General features: G+C 53.8%; 2 protein-coding genes across 3 annotated transcripts; one reads left to right on the forward strand and one right to left on the reverse strand.

Annotated features, from left to right (window-relative positions):
• Positions 1 to 745: 745 nt before the first annotated feature.
• On the reverse strand, positions 746 to 6787 carry Parp3 (poly(ADP-ribose) polymerase family member 3). The gene is given in 12 exon segments (XM_040739550.1): positions 746 to 1319; positions 1641 to 1686; positions 1688 to 1797; positions 3309 to 3486; positions 3717 to 3803; positions 3986 to 4132; positions 4354 to 4580; positions 4659 to 4782; positions 4942 to 5124; positions 5295 to 5420; positions 5893 to 6076; positions 6655 to 6787. Coding segments are annotated over 11 exon segments (1575 nt in total). The 5' UTR covers positions 6070 to 6076; positions 6655 to 6787; the 3' UTR covers positions 746 to 1149.
• Positions 6651 to 15823, forward strand: Rrp9 (ribosomal RNA processing 9, U3 small nucleolar RNA binding protein). Of its 2 annotated transcripts, none has more exons than XM_040739551.1 (15): positions 6651 to 6782; positions 8049 to 8131; positions 11116 to 11225; positions 11605 to 11672; positions 11756 to 11797; positions 12063 to 12189; positions 13613 to 13737; positions 13819 to 13911; positions 14267 to 14367; positions 14447 to 14581; positions 14665 to 14727; positions 14913 to 15058; positions 15139 to 15218; positions 15493 to 15566; positions 15666 to 15823. In XM_040739551.1, the coding sequence occupies exons 1-15, from the start codon at positions 6780 to 6782 to the stop codon at positions 15757 to 15759; spliced, it is 1344 nt and encodes a 447-aa protein (XP_040595485.1). In that variant the 5' UTR covers positions 6651 to 6779; the 3' UTR covers positions 15760 to 15823. The 2 variants fall into 2 exon arrangements, with proteins under 2 accessions (XP_040595485.1, XP_005074922.1); XM_005074865.4 differs by lacking the exon at positions 6651 to 6782 and adding an exon at positions 7460 to 7791.
• The last annotated feature ends 1598 nt before the right edge of the window (positions 15824 to 17421 follow it).

Genomic DNA, 17421 nt, shown 5'->3' on the forward strand with positions numbered 1-17421 from the left:
AAAAGGAAATACTGGTGTTTGACACAACATGGGACAACCTGCAGGACATTATGTTAGCCAGGCACAGAAAGACAAATACCACAAGATGTCACTTAATATGTGGAGCCTTAAAAAGTTGAACTTGGGCTGGAAAGATGGCTCAACGGTTAAGAGCACCGGCTGCTCTTCCAGAGGACTCAGGTTCAATTCCCAGAACCCACATGTCATCTCACAACTGTCTGTAAGTCTTGTTTCAGGGGATCCGACACCCTCACATGGACATGTATGCAGGTAAAACGCCAATGCACATACAAATAAATTGTATAAAAATTGAATTTGTGTATACAAAATTCAGACAGGACAAATGGGTTCAAGAATCTATTGCACAACACAATAACTATAGATAATGACAATGTGCCGTCATTTTTTTACTTCATGATGGTGATACATTCTCATGACTGTGCCACTAGGTGATTTTGTTATGGTGTGTAGCCTGTCTATACATACTGAGATGACAACAGTGTCATTAAGTTATCTAACCTTAGTATGTGCAGCCCATCATTGACCAGAACATTGACTTGCATATTTTTTTTTAATTTTTTTTGGTTTTTCGAGACAGGGTTTCTCTGTGGCTTTGGAGGCTGTCCTGGAACTCGCTCTTGTAGACCAGGCTGGTCTCGAACTCACAGAGATCCGCCTGCCTCTGCCTCCCAAGTGCTGGGATTAAAGGCGTGCGCCACCAATGCCCGGCTCTTTGACTTGCATATTTTTGAGGCAGGGTCACACTCTGTAGCTCAAGCTAGCCTGGAACTCACTGTTTAGCCCAGGCTGTCTTTGAATCCACAGTGATTCTCCTGCCTCAGCCTCCCAAGTACTGGGATTACAGGCATGAATCATCATTGCCTGCTTCAGAACATTGTTAATTGGCTTTGTCTCATGATTGTAATATTTTTTTATATACTTGTCTTACTATGTAGCCCAGACTGGCCGCCAGCTCACAGGGTAGTGTTTGTCTTGCCTCTGCCTCCTGACTAGATGGGGCTATAGGTGTGTGCCAATGTGCCTGGCAAGTATTATGTTCTTGGAACCCAACGGAAGTATGGGAGCCAGACAGAGGAGCGTGAAGATCGAGATCATGGCCCAGCCTGGGACTTGGGAAGGGCAAGCAGTTCAGAAGTGGATCTCCAGCAGGTAGCGCAGACGACACTGGCTCTCCTTGTATATGAGGTACTCGCTCTGGCTGAAGTGGGAACGTCTGAACGACGGACACGGCACAGGCCGGCCTTGAGGCACCACTACCTGCTGCCCGTCCAGCTCGAGTTTAATGTCCTGGGTGGGATCTGTAAGGGATGGAGAGCCAAGGGCTCACTGGTGCCCGGTGCTACCTGTGACTCTCCAGTCCCCTCCCCATTCGCCCCCTCCCAACCCCCCCAAGCCCCAACCAATGGCATGACTCTTTCAGCCCTCTCTAGACACCCTGGAGGGATTTGTTGACTCGGAGGGCGTTTGTTGGATGACACAGAGGATCAGTCCTCCCAGGAAGACTGCATGTTTTTGTCTGTATATAGTCCACTCCCTCTGTTGCCCTCTTTCTGCAAACGCCCCAGTCCCTTCCGCCGACTCCACTTTCATCTATAGGCCTGCTGATAGCTGGGGCTCACCAGGCTCTGTTTGGCCTCTGGCGATGACACTGTCAAAGCCAGGGGGGTGGACTCTTCAAGCTGGGATCATCGACGGTGATGTGGTACTCTCTGCCTAGGGCCACCTCGCCCAGGAACATGTAGCCCACCTGGAGGTCCCCACAATGCATGGGAGTAACTGGAGGACACGGAGGTTCAGTGGCAGCAGGAAGCAGCGCGGGCCCCTGCCCAGCTCTCTCCTGCAGTGACAATGTTGTCTCTGCCAGTTTCGCAGCCCGGGACAGCTCTTGCCCTGTGCCCGCACCCCTCATCCTGGCCTGTCCCTCCCATCCCCTCCCCCACCTCCCACAGGCTCTCAGTTAAGGAGTCAGTGACTATCCCAGCCGGGGAGCTGGGAAGGGGCACCTCTCCCTGGCCTGCTCTGTTCACTCAGTCACTGGCGCTCCTCAAGAATCTTTCCATAGGTCTTCTGAGCCCTGCCCCCCCCAGTCAGTCTTCCTTGGGGTCCTCTGTCTCTCGGTAGACTCCTTTGTCCACCAAGGGCTTCGGTCCATTTGTTCTTGGTTATAACCTTGCTTTCTTGGACCGGCAGGTGCGGGGTGGCCTCCAATGCTGTGTTCAGCCTGGGCTGCTGTGGTCACTGTAAAGTGAGGACACCCTGACCATGCCAGTGGAAGCCACTGGAGATGCCTGTGTCCTTCTCCAACAGCCATACTCCTGCCTCACACACTCTGCTCATGGAGTCTCTCAAATCATCTCTGTAATTTCTGTGGCCCTGGGGCCAGGGCCAATGGGGATGGGGGGGTGGAGAGAGAGAAAGAGAGAGAGAGACAGACAGACAGACACAGACAGACAGAGATAGAATCAGAGAGACAGAGAGGCAGACAGAGAGAGGCAGAGAGAGAGAGAGAGACAGACAGACACAGACAGACAGAGATAGAATCAGAGAGACAGAGAGGCAGAGAGGCAGAGAGAGAGAGACAGACAGACACAGACAGACAGAGATAGCATCAGAGAGACAGAGAGAGGCAGACAGAGAGAGGCAGAGAGAGAGAGAGAGACAGACAGACAGAGATAGCATCAGAGAGACAGAGAGAGGCAGACAGAGAGAGGCAGAGAGAGAGAGAGACAGACAGACAGAGATAGCATCAGAGAGACAGAGAGAGGCAGACAGAGAGAGGCAGAGAGAGAGAGGCAGAAAGAGAGACAGACAGACAGAGACAGAGATAGAATCAGAGAGACAGAGAGAGGCAGAGAGAGGCAGAGAGAGAGAGAGAGAGATAGAGAGATAGAATCACCCTCCCTTCCGCTGCCATCTTCTCTACGGCTGCAGCCACTGAGATCTTCAATGTGCACAGCCACCTCTGTGGCTCTGGCTCCAAGTCCCTGCCTCTCCTTCTGCACAGAACATGCTGGCAAGGCCTGGCCCACACAACTTTCTTTCTCCCCGTCCTTCAAGGTTTCTCTTTTCCTGCTCGGAGTCTTTGCTACTCTCATCCTTTCTGCCTCCCTCTTGCAGGATGGCATGTCCCCGACTGCCAGGTGCTTCTCAAGTCCTCGCGACCTGGGGCTCCTCACTGTGTGCTCTGGTCAGGTCAGTAATGCTTCTAGGATTTACCTCTCAGGAAAGGGCCCAGTCCATCCTGGTGCCTCCACCCCAACCCAGGTCTTGACCCAGGGGCACCTCACCATAGCCAGCTGACTTGCTGTTCTCTGAGGCGAAATAGATACCCTTGCCAACACGGCCACCAGAGTGCGGCATGATTCGTAGCCCGCTGGTGAGGATAGCGGCCACCGCGGCCACATTGGTGCCGTGCCACAGCAGCCTCCGGTTGCTCAGTTTGGAGTGAGCCTGGAACCTGTGTCCCTGAGTGGGGGAAAGGCAGGAAATAGTAATAACATGCCGCCTGTAGGTTCATGTGTCCCTCCCTCTTCTCGGAGAGTGTGACTGAAGCCTAGGGCCCCACAGGTCGCTGACATGCACTGGGCCTGGTAGAAACCGGTCAGAGTTTTGCTGAACCAGCTTAGCAAGGAGTGGTAAGTAAACGTTGTCCCTTAAGGGACAGGGTGGTGACATAGGGGCTGGACACTCCTCACCTCTCCTTCTCTGTTCACTTTCCACACATGTCGCAGAGCTGGGCATCTGTAGGTGTCGCTGGTCTGTTCCAGGTAGGTCTGTATTGCCTGTGGAGAACAGAGCCTGGTGACCAAGGCTGGGAGACTCAGACACTAGTGCGCCGTGGTTCTCCACTCCAGAGCTCTCCTTAGGTCTGGGCATTCAGGAGAGAATGCTGAGAGCCAGGGCTCCCCAGGCACCTCAAGGGCAGGAGGGCAGGAGGGCAGGAGGGCAGGAGGGCGGGGCTCACCTTGTACTCGGGCACCCCACTGTCCAGCAGTTGAAGCTGGCACCTGAGGAGCTGGTAGTCCCGGTCCAGTGGGTGTGGCACTTCTTGCAGTGTCTCCTCCCCAGGGGCTGCCTGCAAGGTCTGGGCCAGCTCGATGTCTGCCAGCACCTGAGGCAACGGGCGCCGGGGCTTGTCCGCCTCCTGGGCTCCCACTTCCACCCCACCCTCCCATGGGACAGACGCCCCACCTGCCCGTCCCACCCCATGTCTGTCTGACTTTCTCCTCTCTTGGTCCACAGCCTGCCCGTTGCAACCTGGGTCCCAGGACCATCTGCTCCTCTCCTCTTCGCCCAGTCTGTCTGGTATCCTCAGTGCCTGCCAGCCCTCACCAGCAGCATGTCCTTCTTGGCACGAAGAATCTCAGGGGAGCTGATGGGCGGGGGCCGGCTGCGGCCGAAGTTGTGTGGGATGACGGTGTAGAAGCGGGAGGACAGTTCCTCTAGGCTCTGGCCACCGCCTGCGGGGCCTTTTATGGCCTCCTCCAGAGCTTCCAGGGCCTCAAAGCCCCGCGCAATCTGCTGTTTGCTCAGCTTTCCCAAGGGCATCTTCTTCACATCTGGGGGATGAAGGGATAGTCTTAGCCCTGTCCCCCTGGTATGGGGACCCTGCCACTCTGCTCAGGGCCCCTCTTCACCCAGGTTCATGAGGGTCATCGCGTCCTTGAACATCTCTTTGCTGAAGATGTTGGTGATGAGCTTCTGAGTGGCCGGGTCTAGGGAGCAGGGCTTAACCTCAGACCTCACTGGGCCTCCATCCACCTGTGGAGAGAAAGCCTGAATGGACGCCCACACAGGGAGCAGGGCAGGACACTGGAAAGGGCCCAGGCTGAGGCCAGAGAGGGCGGCCAGCATGAGGGTGGACTTCCGGGCCGGCAGCCCCTTCCCTGTGTCCCCTACTGCCCTCCCCTTCACCTTCACCTCAGCCACTTGGGTTTCAGCGTCCCCCTGCACGTCAATAAGAGTGTACTTGTTGGGATGCACCACAAAGTGGTCCCGCTCCTTCCACTTGTTCTTTGTCTTCTCCCGAAACTTCTTCTCAAAGTCCTTCTTGGCATCTTCCAGGCAGGGGAAGGGGTTCATCTTGGTCTGGCCCACCTCTCCCTGTAAGTGGCAACTTTCAGGGGTGTGCCCATCAGAAATGTCTGCTGGCCTCTGGTCTAGGCTGATTGCCTCTGAACAGCCGAAGGTGAGGCGGGACTCCTGAAGTGTGTGCTGAGGAGGGGCGGGGAGGGGGGGGGAGGCACAGCCGCCATGGGTGGTGGGTCACTCACCACCCGGCCCCAGCGGTTCCAGCAGAAGAAGCGGCCGTCCTCCTCCAGCAGCTGGATGATGTAGAACTTATTATTGTTGTTGCCGATGTTGGTCTGGTTCAAGGTACAGTCATAGTCCTCGTGGACCTGTGTGGGGCGAGGCCGGGAGGCAGCTTGGCTGGGCATGGACTGGGCGTGGGAACCAGCGGACGTCAGGAAGGGTCCTATTTTTGCACTTGGTATAATGGCTCTGCCCTTGGGGACACAGTCTGACTGGCTGTGACTAAGCCCTGCTGTGGGAGTGGGAATTTGGAGGGGATGCGACTGTTCCCTGGGGGCGGGGCGGGGATCTGAAAGAGACCTGGCTCTGCCCTGAGGGACGAGGTTGAGGGAGCGCTGGTGAGCCCCGGGGGCAGATGAGTCAGACCCCTTCCTCGAGTGTGATGCAAGAGGCAACACCACAGTGTCTGACGGTCAGACGTGACACACTGACCTGACAGAACACAGTCTACCTGTAAGCAACGTGGAAGCAAGCCCTGCCTTACTTAGAGACTTTGAACTAGGCTAGAACAGAGACCCCCACGGAGAAGGCTGTGAACCAAACACGGGTGCAGCTCACCTGAGCTCTGGGGTTGCGGCTGAGTGGGCATGCGGGGTCCACACGGATGATGTGCTGCTCTGCAGGGGCTGCTCTGAGAGCCTCGGCAGCGGATCGGAAACTGTCCTCCTCCCCTGTCCCCCGTCGCTTCTTCTGGGAGCCCTCAGGTTGCACTGAAGACTTTCGTTTTGGAGCCATGGTTATCCTGGGGTGAGGGGTAGGGAGTGTTCAGGATCTCCTTTTAGGGAGCTGGCCTCCTCCTAATTCTTGGTACACAAATCCCCACTTTTAAAACTGCACCTCAGATACGCCCCCTCCCCAAGCTGTAAGTGCAAGGTTAGAGCCTGTCCAGTCTGCCCACCCCGGGCTAGGAAGAAGTCGGTCCCTACCCTCCAGCATTTCCGTGCCTTGCCCTGAGGTAATAGGAAAGTGAAAGGAGATTAGTCCCTCCCACTTGTTGACATCTCCCTTTCTAGAACACTTCCTCCTCCTGTCACTAAGCATGGCAAGACAGCTGGACTGAATCACCTGTCTTGGAGGGTAGGGGTGAGGGGAGCGGGGTGGGGGCTGGGGGGCGAGGGCAGCGCAAGAAGCAGCCCTTCTGTAGCCAGATCTACCTCTCTAGAGCTGAGGTATAGAAGCCTCTTCCTAACACTCCGAAGTTCCAGGGTGCCAGCCAAGGTTTCAGATAAGTGGCCTTCAACTGCCAGCGATAAGAAGCCACTTACACGCACCCTGCCCTGCCCTGCAGAGGACTCCAGGGCAGGACCACAGGACACTCACCCCAAAGAAACAGGACCCTGGAAGAGGTGGCTGTCACCCAGCCGGGTATCAGGAATGCTCCCAAGAAGCAAGTTCCAAGTCCGGGCTCCTGTCTGGTGACCCTCTGCAAGCTTTCCGCTTGTCTTATGGTAGGATTTCCCAGCAACCACCAGAGCAGGGGAGAGAGAATAAGGGGTGGTGTAGGATTCCAGTTATTTGGCTCCTAGTGGGGTGAGTCAGAGGCTGGGCAGGCTGAGATTGGTGGCCGGTCCCACAGATGAGAGGACACTAATCTAGACACATCCCAAACGGCAGGGCCTGACACGCCCCTCACGCAGCTTCGGCCAGGCGCATGCAGCATGTATCCGTTACTTGCCCGGTGACACGGGCCCCGGGTTTGGATACTGCCTCCTGTCCAGGGCCGCCTGGACTCCGGTCTCTGTGTTTTAGAGCCTAGCTGGGTAAACTTTTTTTTTTAAGATTTATTTATGTATTTATTATGTACACAGTGTTCTGTCTGTATGTACGTATGCCTACATGCCAGAAGAGGGCAGCAGATGTCATTACAGATGGTTGTAAACCACCATGTGGTTGCTGGGAATTGAACTCAGGACCTATAGAAGAACAGCCAGTGTTCTCTGAGCCTGGCTGGGTTAGCCTTGTCGCGGCCCCAGACTGGGAAAATGGAACGCAGACCTCCGCACCTCTGGCTCCCCCAAGCGGTCATGCGACTCAAGCGCAAAGAATGTCCTGGTCCCGCCCCTCCCTGTCAGGCGGGAGGTAGCAGAGCGCAAGCGCCACAGACCCAGGCCGGAAACAGGAAGAGAGACTTGTGTTTCCTACTCCAGCCTGGCGCCGGAGCTCCTCGGAGCTCTTGGAGGCGTGGCCAGCTGGCCGGCCCAATAGACGATTGGGGGAGTGGCGCGGTCTTCTGCAGGGTCCAATGGAGCTGCGGAGGGCGGGGCCCGCCGCGCCGAAGGAACCTATCAGGGCTTCGGGTCTTGCCATGCGGCCGGGGTTTAGCAGCCATGTGAGTTCCCCCGCGGCCGCTGCAGCACCCACTAGATGAGCATGTCCACCGCTATGGCAACTCGGAAGCGGGCAAAGCCGGCCCCCGGGTCCGGGGCCGATGCGGTGGCCGGCAAGCGGCGTCGGAAGGTGAGCATGGCGTTTCCTCGGGCGCCACCGATCTCGCTACTGGGACAGCCATTCTTCCATCCCAGGGCCCCATCTGGATCCTTAGCTTCGCCCAGGACCCCATCCCATTACTCAGGGCCCCATCTGGATCCAGCCTCGCTCGACCTCTGTCTTCCACCCACCGAATCCTGGGAAGCCTTCCGCTTGGCCAGGGCCAGGCGCTACTGCTTTTCTCAGTTCCGGGGCCCTAGACCAAGAAAGGATCGTATTATTTCCAGGTCGACTCTGCTCGGGACAGGGGCAAATCCAAAGGTGGTGGCAAGATGAATGAAGAAATTTCCAGCGATTCTGAGAGCGAGAGGTGAGCATTTTTTTTCCATCGAGGGGGAAGGGTAAACTGAGGCTCACGGTGAATGGAAGACTCAGTGAGAGCTGTGTGGAGAACTCGGCATTGCCTTTGTCTCACAGATCGTGGGTCTTTCCTCCGATAACTGGCTGTGAGGTGTCTTTTATCTGGTGTGTCTATGGGGAGGGCCCTGGATCCTTGTGGGGGAGAGCTTGCTTGAGACCTTTTTTTTTTCTTTCTTGCTTCATGGCAAGGATGAAGGCACAAGACTGGATTGAGAAGCAAGGGGAGAAGGTTGCAGAACCACACCTGCAACTTCTTGATTCCATTTTCAGACAGTGTCACAATTGCTGGCATCCTTGTTTGAAATGAGTATTGTTCAATGTGGCCCTGGATTCCTAGTCTCAAATGATCCTACGTTTTACCTTCTTTTTTTTTTTTGGTTTTTCGAGACAGGGTTTCTCTGCGGCTTTGGAGACTGTCCTGGAACTAGCTCTTGTAGACCAGGCTGGTCTCGAACTCACAGAGATCCGCCTGCCTCACGTTTTAGCTTCTGAAGTAGTTAAAGACACAGTGTTTATTGACACATATCTAGCTTTCTCTTGACTCTAGCATTAGGGACTGGTTTCACTGTTGGGGATAGGTGGGAGGCAAACAGAGAGGTGTTATAGGAAGGAGTGCATTGTGCAGGTATGTGTTCTGAGAACGGAAGCTTTTTAAAAATAGGGCTTGGAACAATACAGAGAAACCCTGTCACAAAAACCAAAAAAAAAAAAAAATAGGGCTTGGAGAGATGAGGAGTGTCATGGAGAGGTAGGGAAGTCATTCAGGGATCAGAGACAAGTTTGAGGTGTAAGTATCCTGGGGTGGAAGGTACAGAATTGAGGGAGGGGTTTGGACAATCCCCTTATTTCAGTAGGTGATGGGGGTGGCTACAATGTTTCAAAGATTGGGACAAAGTGTCCTCCCTAGGGGTGGAGGTTCTCAGGCCAGGGAATCCTGAAGTCTTCCTTATAAACTGGACTTTGCAAATCTGTGTCCCTCTCTCTGTCCATTAGGGTTTCTCTGTAGCATTTGCCCTGTATACCAGGGTGACCTTGAACTCATAGGTCTACCTGTTTCTACCTCCTGAGTGCTGAGATTACAGGCCTGGCTAGCAATTCTGCTTCTAAAAGTAAACATGTGTTGCCTTAACTTCTCATGGAGACATTCTCTTTTGAAATAAGGTCTTTCTATGTAGCTCTCCTGGAACTAGCTATGTAGATCAGGCTGGCCTCAAACTCAAAGACATTTCCCTGCTTCTGCCTCCAGCACATGTGCTAAACTCTTTTTTTGTTTGTTTTTAATTGTATGTATATACATGTACATGCATGAGTTTGTATGTACTACCTGTGTGCAGATGGTCAAGGAGAACTGAGGCCATTGGGTCCCCTGGAACTGAAGTGACAGGTGCTTGTGAGCCACCAATGTGGGTGCTGGGGATCGAACACAGGCTCTCTGCAAGAGTGGCAAGAGCTCTTACCTGACCATCTTTCTTGCCCACTCCCCCCTCCCCAGACAGGATTTCTCTGTATGGCTTTGGAGGCTGTCCTGGAACTCACTCTGTAGACCAGGCTGGCCTGGAACTCACAGAGGTCCGTCTGTCTCTGCCTCCCAAGTACTGAGATTAAAGGTGTGTGCCATCAACGCCCGGCTTCCAGCCCACTTTTAAGTATTTTAAGAAGTTGTATTATGAAATGATTTTTTTTTCCGAGATAGGGTTTCTCTGTGGCTTTAGAGGCTGTCCTGGAACTCTGTAGACCAGGCTGTCCTCGAAATCACAGAGATCCGCCTGCCTCTGCCTCCTGAGTGCTGGGATTAAAGGTGTGCACCACCAACGCCCGGCGAAATCTATTAACTATAGAAACATCACTCAGTTTTCTTTTACTGATCCTCTAACATGGGCAAAAATAAAAATAAATGTATACACATAAAATTCAGGGCTGAAATATGTTTTCTTACAAAAGCTACTTTTTAACAAAAAAATGATGCCAGTTGTGGTGGCACACACCTTCAATCTCACCACTTGGGAGGCAGAAAGCAGATGGATCTCTGAGTTTGAGGCCAGCCAGATCTACAGAGCAAGTTCCAGGACAGCCAGCGAAACACAGAGAAACAATGTCTTGGAAAACCAAAAAGATAAAAAAACAGAATTGCTAAATTGAATTTATAAGGTTTAATAACAAGTGCTGGTACTGATGAGCCTATCTCCCACCACTTTTCCTACTTTTTTTTTTTTGTTTGTTTTTACGAGACAGGGTTTCTCTGTATTGTTTTGGAGGCTATCGGTCCAGCCCAGCCTCGAACTCACAGAGATCCGCCTGCCTCTGCCTCCCGAGTGCTGGGGTTAAAGGCGAGTGCTGGGGTTAAAGGCGAGTGCTGGGGTTAAAGGCGAGTGCTGGGGTTAAAGGCGTGCGCCACCACCGCCCGGCTCCTACTTTTCTCTATGTCCCTTAAATAACCAATGACTGGTTTGTGTAAACTCAGGAAGATCAGAACTCTGGGTCATGGCTTAGCTTGACCTTCCTGAGAGGTGTTTTGGTTTTGGGGTGGGTACTTACTTTGTAACCCTGCTGTCCTGGGACTGTGTAGACCAGGCTGGTCTCAAACTTATAGAGATCCACTTGCCTTTGCCTTCTGAGTGATGGGATTAAAGGCTCATACTACCACATCTGGTATGTTTTAACTTTTTTTATATTAATGATGTTAAATATATTTTGTGTGCTTATTGTGTGTCTTCGGAGAAATGTCTGTTTTAGATCCTTCACCTATTTTGGAAAAGTTGGCCATTTTCACGTTGTGCCGGGTGGACACTGAATGGGATCTTTCAGTTGGTCAAGTCACATCCTTCAGTTTCACACACGTGTCATCGGCCTTTGGGATTGACAATGGCAGGGCTGGCTTTGAGGAAGCCTAGTCCTGGGGGCCAGCTCCTTAGACTCAGTCCCTTCTTCCCATAGCTTGGCTCCAAGGAAAACAGAGGAAGAAGAGGAGGAGGAGCTAGAGGAGACTGCACAGGAGAAGAAGCTACGCTTGGCCAAACTCTACCTTGAACAGCTCAGGCAGCAAGGTGAGCTGGGGGACTAGATGGAGGTCAGGGTCTCTGCCACAGCCTGTCTGCTGTCTGTGTTGCAGCCCCAGTATCTGGTCACTCACATGGGTTCCCATTGTCCGCTAGTGCTGCCGATGTTGGCTACCTTGTGGAGGGTGGCTAGGATCTCTAATGGGCCAGTATTCTGCATGAAAGACTAGACCAGCTAAGCCCATTCTGATAAATGAAGTCAGGAAGGGACTGTCTAGTTTCCCCTTCCCTCTGCTGAGGCATGGGAGCTTCCTGCAGAATAGGCAGTCATGGCCCAGCCCTGGGGTGGAGGGCTAGGCATGGGATGGGAGGAGGGACGGGGACCTCCCTCAGCCTTGGATTCTGTGGACTGGTCTGCCCTGTACAGAGGAGGAGAAGGCTGAAGCTCGTGCGTTTGAGGAGGATCAGGTGGCAGGGCGCTTGAAAGAGGACGTGGTGAGTATGGAGGGCAGGGTGTGAGTGTGGAGGGCACTGGGCCTCCTCCCCGTCCTCACTCCTCTTTCCCCCTCTCTTTGCAGCTCGAGCAGAGAGGCAGGCTACAGAAATCGGTGGCAAAGGAGGTGAGTGTGCAGGGCACTTGGTGCAAGGTTAGAGAGAGTCAGTGCACTCGCCTGGGTTGCCAAGCAGATGGCTTAGTGCTGCTCAGGCCGTTTTGTGGAATGCGGTGGATGCTTAGGCTGATATGGCTGTGTAAGAAAGGGTTTTATTCTTGTAGCCTTGGGTCCTGTTTTCCTTCTGGCTGGGGGAGTCGGGGGTAAGAATGGTTCCAGGTGGGGAGTGTCATGGTTCCAGCCATAGTGAGTGACCCAGTCCCTGTCTGCCCAGATCCAGGCCCCAGCTCCCACCGACATTCGAGTTTTGCGTGGCCACCAGCTCTCCATCACATGTTTGGTTGTCACTCCCGATGACCTGGCCATCTTCTCCGCCGCCAAAGACTGCACCATCATTAAGTGTGAGTGAGACCTTGAGGGCGTGTGTCCCGTGTGGAGCCCCGGTGATGGGAGCTTCTGTGGCAGGTTTGCTACCAAGAGGGGGCTTTGTGAGTGACAGTCGAAGCTTCCAACCAGCAGTGGGGCTTCCGAGCTCCATGGGGCAGAGACAGGATGCGGATGGCGTTAGGAGCTGTGCTTGCTGGACACTGAATGGGATCTTTCAGTTGGTCCAGTCACATCCTTCAGTTTTCTGCACATGCATCAAGAATAGGAACTGAGACCAATTGGACTATAAGGTGTTTGAGGCTGCACACTGACTGGATGGAGTCTTGGTCCTTCTGGGTTCCACACCTGAGCGTAGTCCTCACCTTCCCACCTGCATCAGAGGAAGGGATCATGTCAGTAGTCCCAGTGCACCTCTCTCTCTCTCTCTCTCTCTCTCTCTCTCTCTCTCTCTCTCTCTCTCTCTCTCTCTCTCTCTCTCTCTCTCTCTCTCTCTCTCTCTCTCTCTCTCTCTCTCCCCCCCCCTCTCTCTCTCCTTCCCTCCCTCTCTCTCCCCCTCTCTCTCTCTCTCCTTCTCTCCCTCTCTCTCTCTCTCTCTCTCTCCCTCTCTCCCTCTCTCTCTCTTTCTCTCTCCCTCTCCCTCTCTCTCTCTCTCTCTCTCTCTCCCTCTCTCCCTCTCTCTCCCCCCTCTCTCTCTCCTTCCCTCCCTCTCTCCCTCTCTCCCTCTCTCTCTCTCCCCCTCTCTCTCTCTCTCCTTCTCTCCCTCTCTCTCTCTCTCTCTCTCTCCCTCTCTCCCTCTCTCTCTCTTTCTCTCTCCCTCTCCCTCTCTCTCTCTCTCTTTCTCTCCCCCTCTCTCTCTCTCTCCCTCCCTCCCTCCCTCTCTCTCTCTCTCTCCCTCTCTCCCTCTCTCTCTCTTTCTCTCTCCCTCCCTCCCTCTTCCTCCTTTTTTATACTTTAAGTGTATTTTATGTACATTGGTGTTTTGCCTGCATGTATGTCTGAGGGCGTCGGATCCCCTGGAACAGGACTCACAGTTGTGAGCTGCTGGGAATTGAACTCAGGTCGTCTGGAAGAGCAGCCAGTGCTCTTAACTGCTGAGCCATCTCTCCAGCGCCCTCTTTCTTCTTTTTGTAATGCTTTTGTTTTTTGTGTGTGGTGTGCACACATGTAGAGATGTCAGAAAACAACCCGTGGGAGTCGTGGGTTCTGGGGATTGAATTCAGGTCTTGGACATTGCACGTGGTCCACACTGAGCATACACCTCCAATCTCCAAGACACTTTTGCATTCTTCCTCCTCTGGGGGTCTTGGATGCCACTGGGGACTGAAGTGCAGGGCTCTTTTCATGACCCCTTGTCCATGCTGCTTCCATACTGGGGGAGGGGAGGTTGCCAAGCAGCCAGCGGTACCCCATCCCAGTAACTTTTTGCTCTCTTGTCAGGGAGTGTAGAGAGTGGGCGGAAGCTGCATGTGATTCCTCGAGCCAAGAAGGGGACCCAGGGACAGCCTCCAGGTCACAGCAGCCATATCCTCTGCATGGCCATCTCCTCTGATGGCAAGTACCTTGTAAGACCGGGTTGGTCCTGAAGGCAGGTGGGTGGTTTGGGTATGTAGTGTGTGCTTGTGGCTATTATCTTCATTCCTCAGGCCTCTGGTGACCGTAGCAAGCTCATTCTAATTTGGGAAGCCCAAAGCTGCCAGCACCTGTACACCTTCACGGGACACCGGGACGCTGTGTCGGTGAGGCTCTGTGGGTATTTATTGGATACCTGCCAAGGGGACCCACCTGGTGCTAGGCCCTGGCTCATCTTCAGGGGTCCTCCTCTCTGGGTAGTGAGTGATGTGTAAAGTGCATACGTGCTGAAGACATTGGGAGGGATGGAAGGAGATCAGGGAGGGCCTGAGGAGTGTCCAGGTGTTTGGGGATAGTAAGCGTGTTCCCGGCTCCACACAGGGCCTCAATGTGGTACTCAAAGTGCTCTAGGGGAGCAGGCTTCCTGTGTCATGTGACCTGCTTCAGAAGAGCCTCTCTGGGCCTGCCCTCTGTCTCCCCTGCCGTAGTCCTGACCCCTTTGCCCCTCGCCATTCGCTGTAGGGCCTGGCCTTCCGACGAGGTACCCACCAGCTCTACAGCACTTCCCACGACCGCTCTGTGAAGGTGTGGAACGTAGCGGAGAACTCTTACGTGGAGACTCTGTAAGTGTGCTCAGGCAGACAGCATGCGGATGTGGGTTCTCGTGTGACACGCTCCCCAAAACCCCGTTCCTCCCTCCAGCTTCGGGCACCAGGATGCTGTGGCTGCATTGGACGCCCTGAGCCGAGAGTGCTGTGTGACGGCCGGCGGCCGGGATGGGACTGTGCGTGTGTGGAAGATCCCAGAGGAATCCCAGCTCGTCTTCTATGGCCACCAGTAAGGCAGTCCGCTGTGGTGTGTCGGGCTCTGTGGGCTGGGTGAGCGAGCTGGACCTTGTCCCTCACAGTCTCTCTCTCCAGGGGCTCCATTGACTGCATCCATCTGATCAATGAGGAGCACATGGTGTCAGGTGCAGATGACGGGTAAGAGTTACCTTTCTGGTGCGTCTGACCATTGCCCGTGAGCATTCCTGCCTGTGGGGCTGGACTTGACTCCTGTGGACCAGTGACCCTGTCCACATCCCTCAGCTGATCTGTGTGCTTGGTCCTCCCTGCTGTTTGCCTTCTGTTTTGCTCTGGCCCCTCAGACTTACCTTCCTTACTCACAGCTCCGTGGCCTTGTGGGGCCTCTCCAAGAAACGGCCACTTGCCCTCCAGCGTGAGGCCCACGGGCTGCATGGGGAGCCAGGCCTGGAGCAGCCCTTCTGGGTGTCATCGGTGGCAGCCCTACTCAACACAGACCTTGTGGCCACAGGTGAGGGGACTCTGAGGTGGGGAGAGGGGACGCAGGGCGAGTTGGTAGAGGGGTTGCTCATTGACCCTCTGTCCTCCAAGGCTCCCACAATGCTCGTGTGCGGCTTTGGCAGTGTGGAGAGGGCTTCCGGCAGCTTGACCCTCTTTTTGACATCCCCCTGGTAAGTGGGAAATGCATAAGCCTGTCTTTGCCATACTCTGGGGTCCTAAAATGAGCTCTTTCTGCTCTTCGCATGAGCAAGGCTACTTGCTGTCACAGAGCCTGGCAGGGACTCCCTCTTTCCTTCCCTGGCTCAGACAGTTGGCGGAGGCTGCGGGGAGAAAGGACTGGCCTACCTGAGTGGGGCAGGAGGGTTTTGACTGGTTTTATCAGACTTGATGTTGGCAGCTGTGGTGAGGAATGCTCTGATGTCTTACTGTGTCTCTCTCTTGTAGGTTGGTTTTATCAACAGCCTCAAGTTCTCCAGTGCCGGGGACTTCTTAGTGGCTGGAGTGGGACAGGAGCACAGGTACCTGATTGGAGGTGGGGCCGAGGCAAGGTGGCACTTGCCAGGCGGGAATAGGAGAGGGGTGGTGTGGGTCTGCCTCAGCGGACACTCTCATTCCAGGCTTGGCCGATGGTGGAGGATCAAAGAGGCTCGGAACTCAGTCTGCATCATCCCACTGCGCAGGCTTCCTGCGCCCCCTGTTGCTGGCTCCTGACACTCCTCCTTATTTAAGTGCTTTCCAGGCCCTGCCCCCTTTTGTATTAAAGCCTCTTATTTTAGACCTTGGTCTTCTGGTTTCTGGGAGGGTAAGGTGTGTGTGTGTGTGTGTGTGTGTGTGTGTGTGTGTGTGTGTGTGTGTGTGTGTCTGTCTGTCTGTCTGTCTGTCTGTCTGTCTGTCTGTCTGTCTGTCTGTCTGTCTGTCAGGGACCAGGAGCTGGCACAGACCTGAGTAAAGACAGGACTCTAGACTTGGTTTTTTTAGAGGACTGTGGGTGGGAATCTCAGCTGCCGCTTGTATGACCTCATGGTCCAGCTGTTCTCCAAGATAGGGCCGAGTCAGAGTTCACTCACCCTTCAGCCAGGAAACTCTGCCTTTCAGTGCGTGAAGGTGCCAGCTGGGATTTGAGGACCAAATGGGATAGCAGGGTCTACACTTAGCAAGCTGGAAGGAATAGACTGCCCCCGAAGTGGGAGTCTGGCATGCTTGGGGACAAGGTCAGAACTGGGGAAGGGGTCTTCTGTCTGGAGCCAGGCAGGGACCCTGCTGGAGACATGTAGCAAAGGAATCTTTCTTGCTTTTACATATTGGGTGGCTCTCTCTTGCCATGGGGGTGCAGCAGTGGGGGAGAGGAGAGACTAGGGAAACTGAGGAGTAGGATAGATGGTCTGATGCCCTCCAAGGTGCTTTTGAGAGGTGACATTGAGATGTGAAAAGCGATGGGGAGAATGCCTGGGGGGGGGGCATCCAGCATGTGGGTAGCAACGTCCCTGAATCTACGTTGGCTAGTTGCAGAAGCCATTTTATCTTCGGCAGCCCCTCAGCACTGTTGATTAATGCCGCCTCTCTCCCAACCCTCTGAGTTCAGAACTGTGTGATCACCTTTGTCAGGCCTTTTCCAATGCCTGTGAACACAGCCTCGAGTTCTCTATGGCCAGTTGGCGAGAGAACATGGTTTTCTTACGAAAATCAACCTGCAGAAATGCAGACATCAGAGTTGGAGCTTTGTCAACACAGTTCCAGAAAACAAATTAGAATCTAGACTTGAGAGGACAGCAGAGGATATTTAAATCCTCTCCACATGCTTTCAGAAATAAAAGTTGGGCTCATACCTTTTCAAATTATTTTGAAAATAGTGCATATATAATATATGCATATAGATACATACATACTGTATTTTTGTTTTTCCAAGACAGTTTCTTTTTTTCTATGTACCTCTGGCTGCCCTGGAGTTCTATAGATCAGGCTGGCCTTGAACTCAGAAATTAGCCTGCTCCTGCCTCCTGAGTGCTGGAATCAAGGTTGCACCACCACTGCTTGGCTTCACATATTTTACTATTTATGTGTATGCCTATATGTGGATGTCATGTGAGTGCAGTACCCTTGGAGGCCAGCAGAGGACACTGGTCCCTTGGAGCTGGAGTTGACAGTGAATTGCTGAGTGTGGATGCTAAGAACCAAACTCAGGTTCTCTGCAAGAAGAAGAACACCACAGTATCTGAGTCAGGCCAGGCAAATATTCCACCCTGAACCACATCCCTGTAGGGGTCTTGATCATGGTCTCAATGTTTTCTTAGAACATGAGATTTCTCTGCTGTTAATGTAGCTCATGGCCAATGTCAGCTGACTTCTGCTGAGGCTCTTGTGGCAGATGGCAAG

This window comes from Mesocricetus auratus, unplaced genomic scaffold, assembly GCF_017639785.1.
Source record: "Mesocricetus auratus isolate SY011 unplaced genomic scaffold, BCM_Maur_2.0 Super-Scaffold_100691, whole genome shotgun sequence".
NCBI classification, from domain to species: domain Eukaryota; kingdom Metazoa; phylum Chordata; class Mammalia; order Rodentia; family Cricetidae; genus Mesocricetus; species Mesocricetus auratus.

Excerpts from the sequence above, each read along its gene's own strand:
- Rrp9 (XM_005074865.4), top strand. The coding sequence starts at position 7,699 with ATGAGCATGTCCACCGCTATGGCAACTCGGAAGCGGGCAAAGCCGGCC. Across the intron at positions 11,673-11,755 it reads GGCGCTTGAAAGAGGACGTG|CTCGAGCAGAGAGGCAGGCT; the intron begins GTGAGTATGGAG and ends CTCTCTTTGCAG. Across the intron at positions 14,368-14,446 it reads AACTCTTACGTGGAGACTCT|CTTCGGGCACCAGGATGCTG; the intron begins GTAAGTGTGCTC and ends TCCTCCCTCCAG.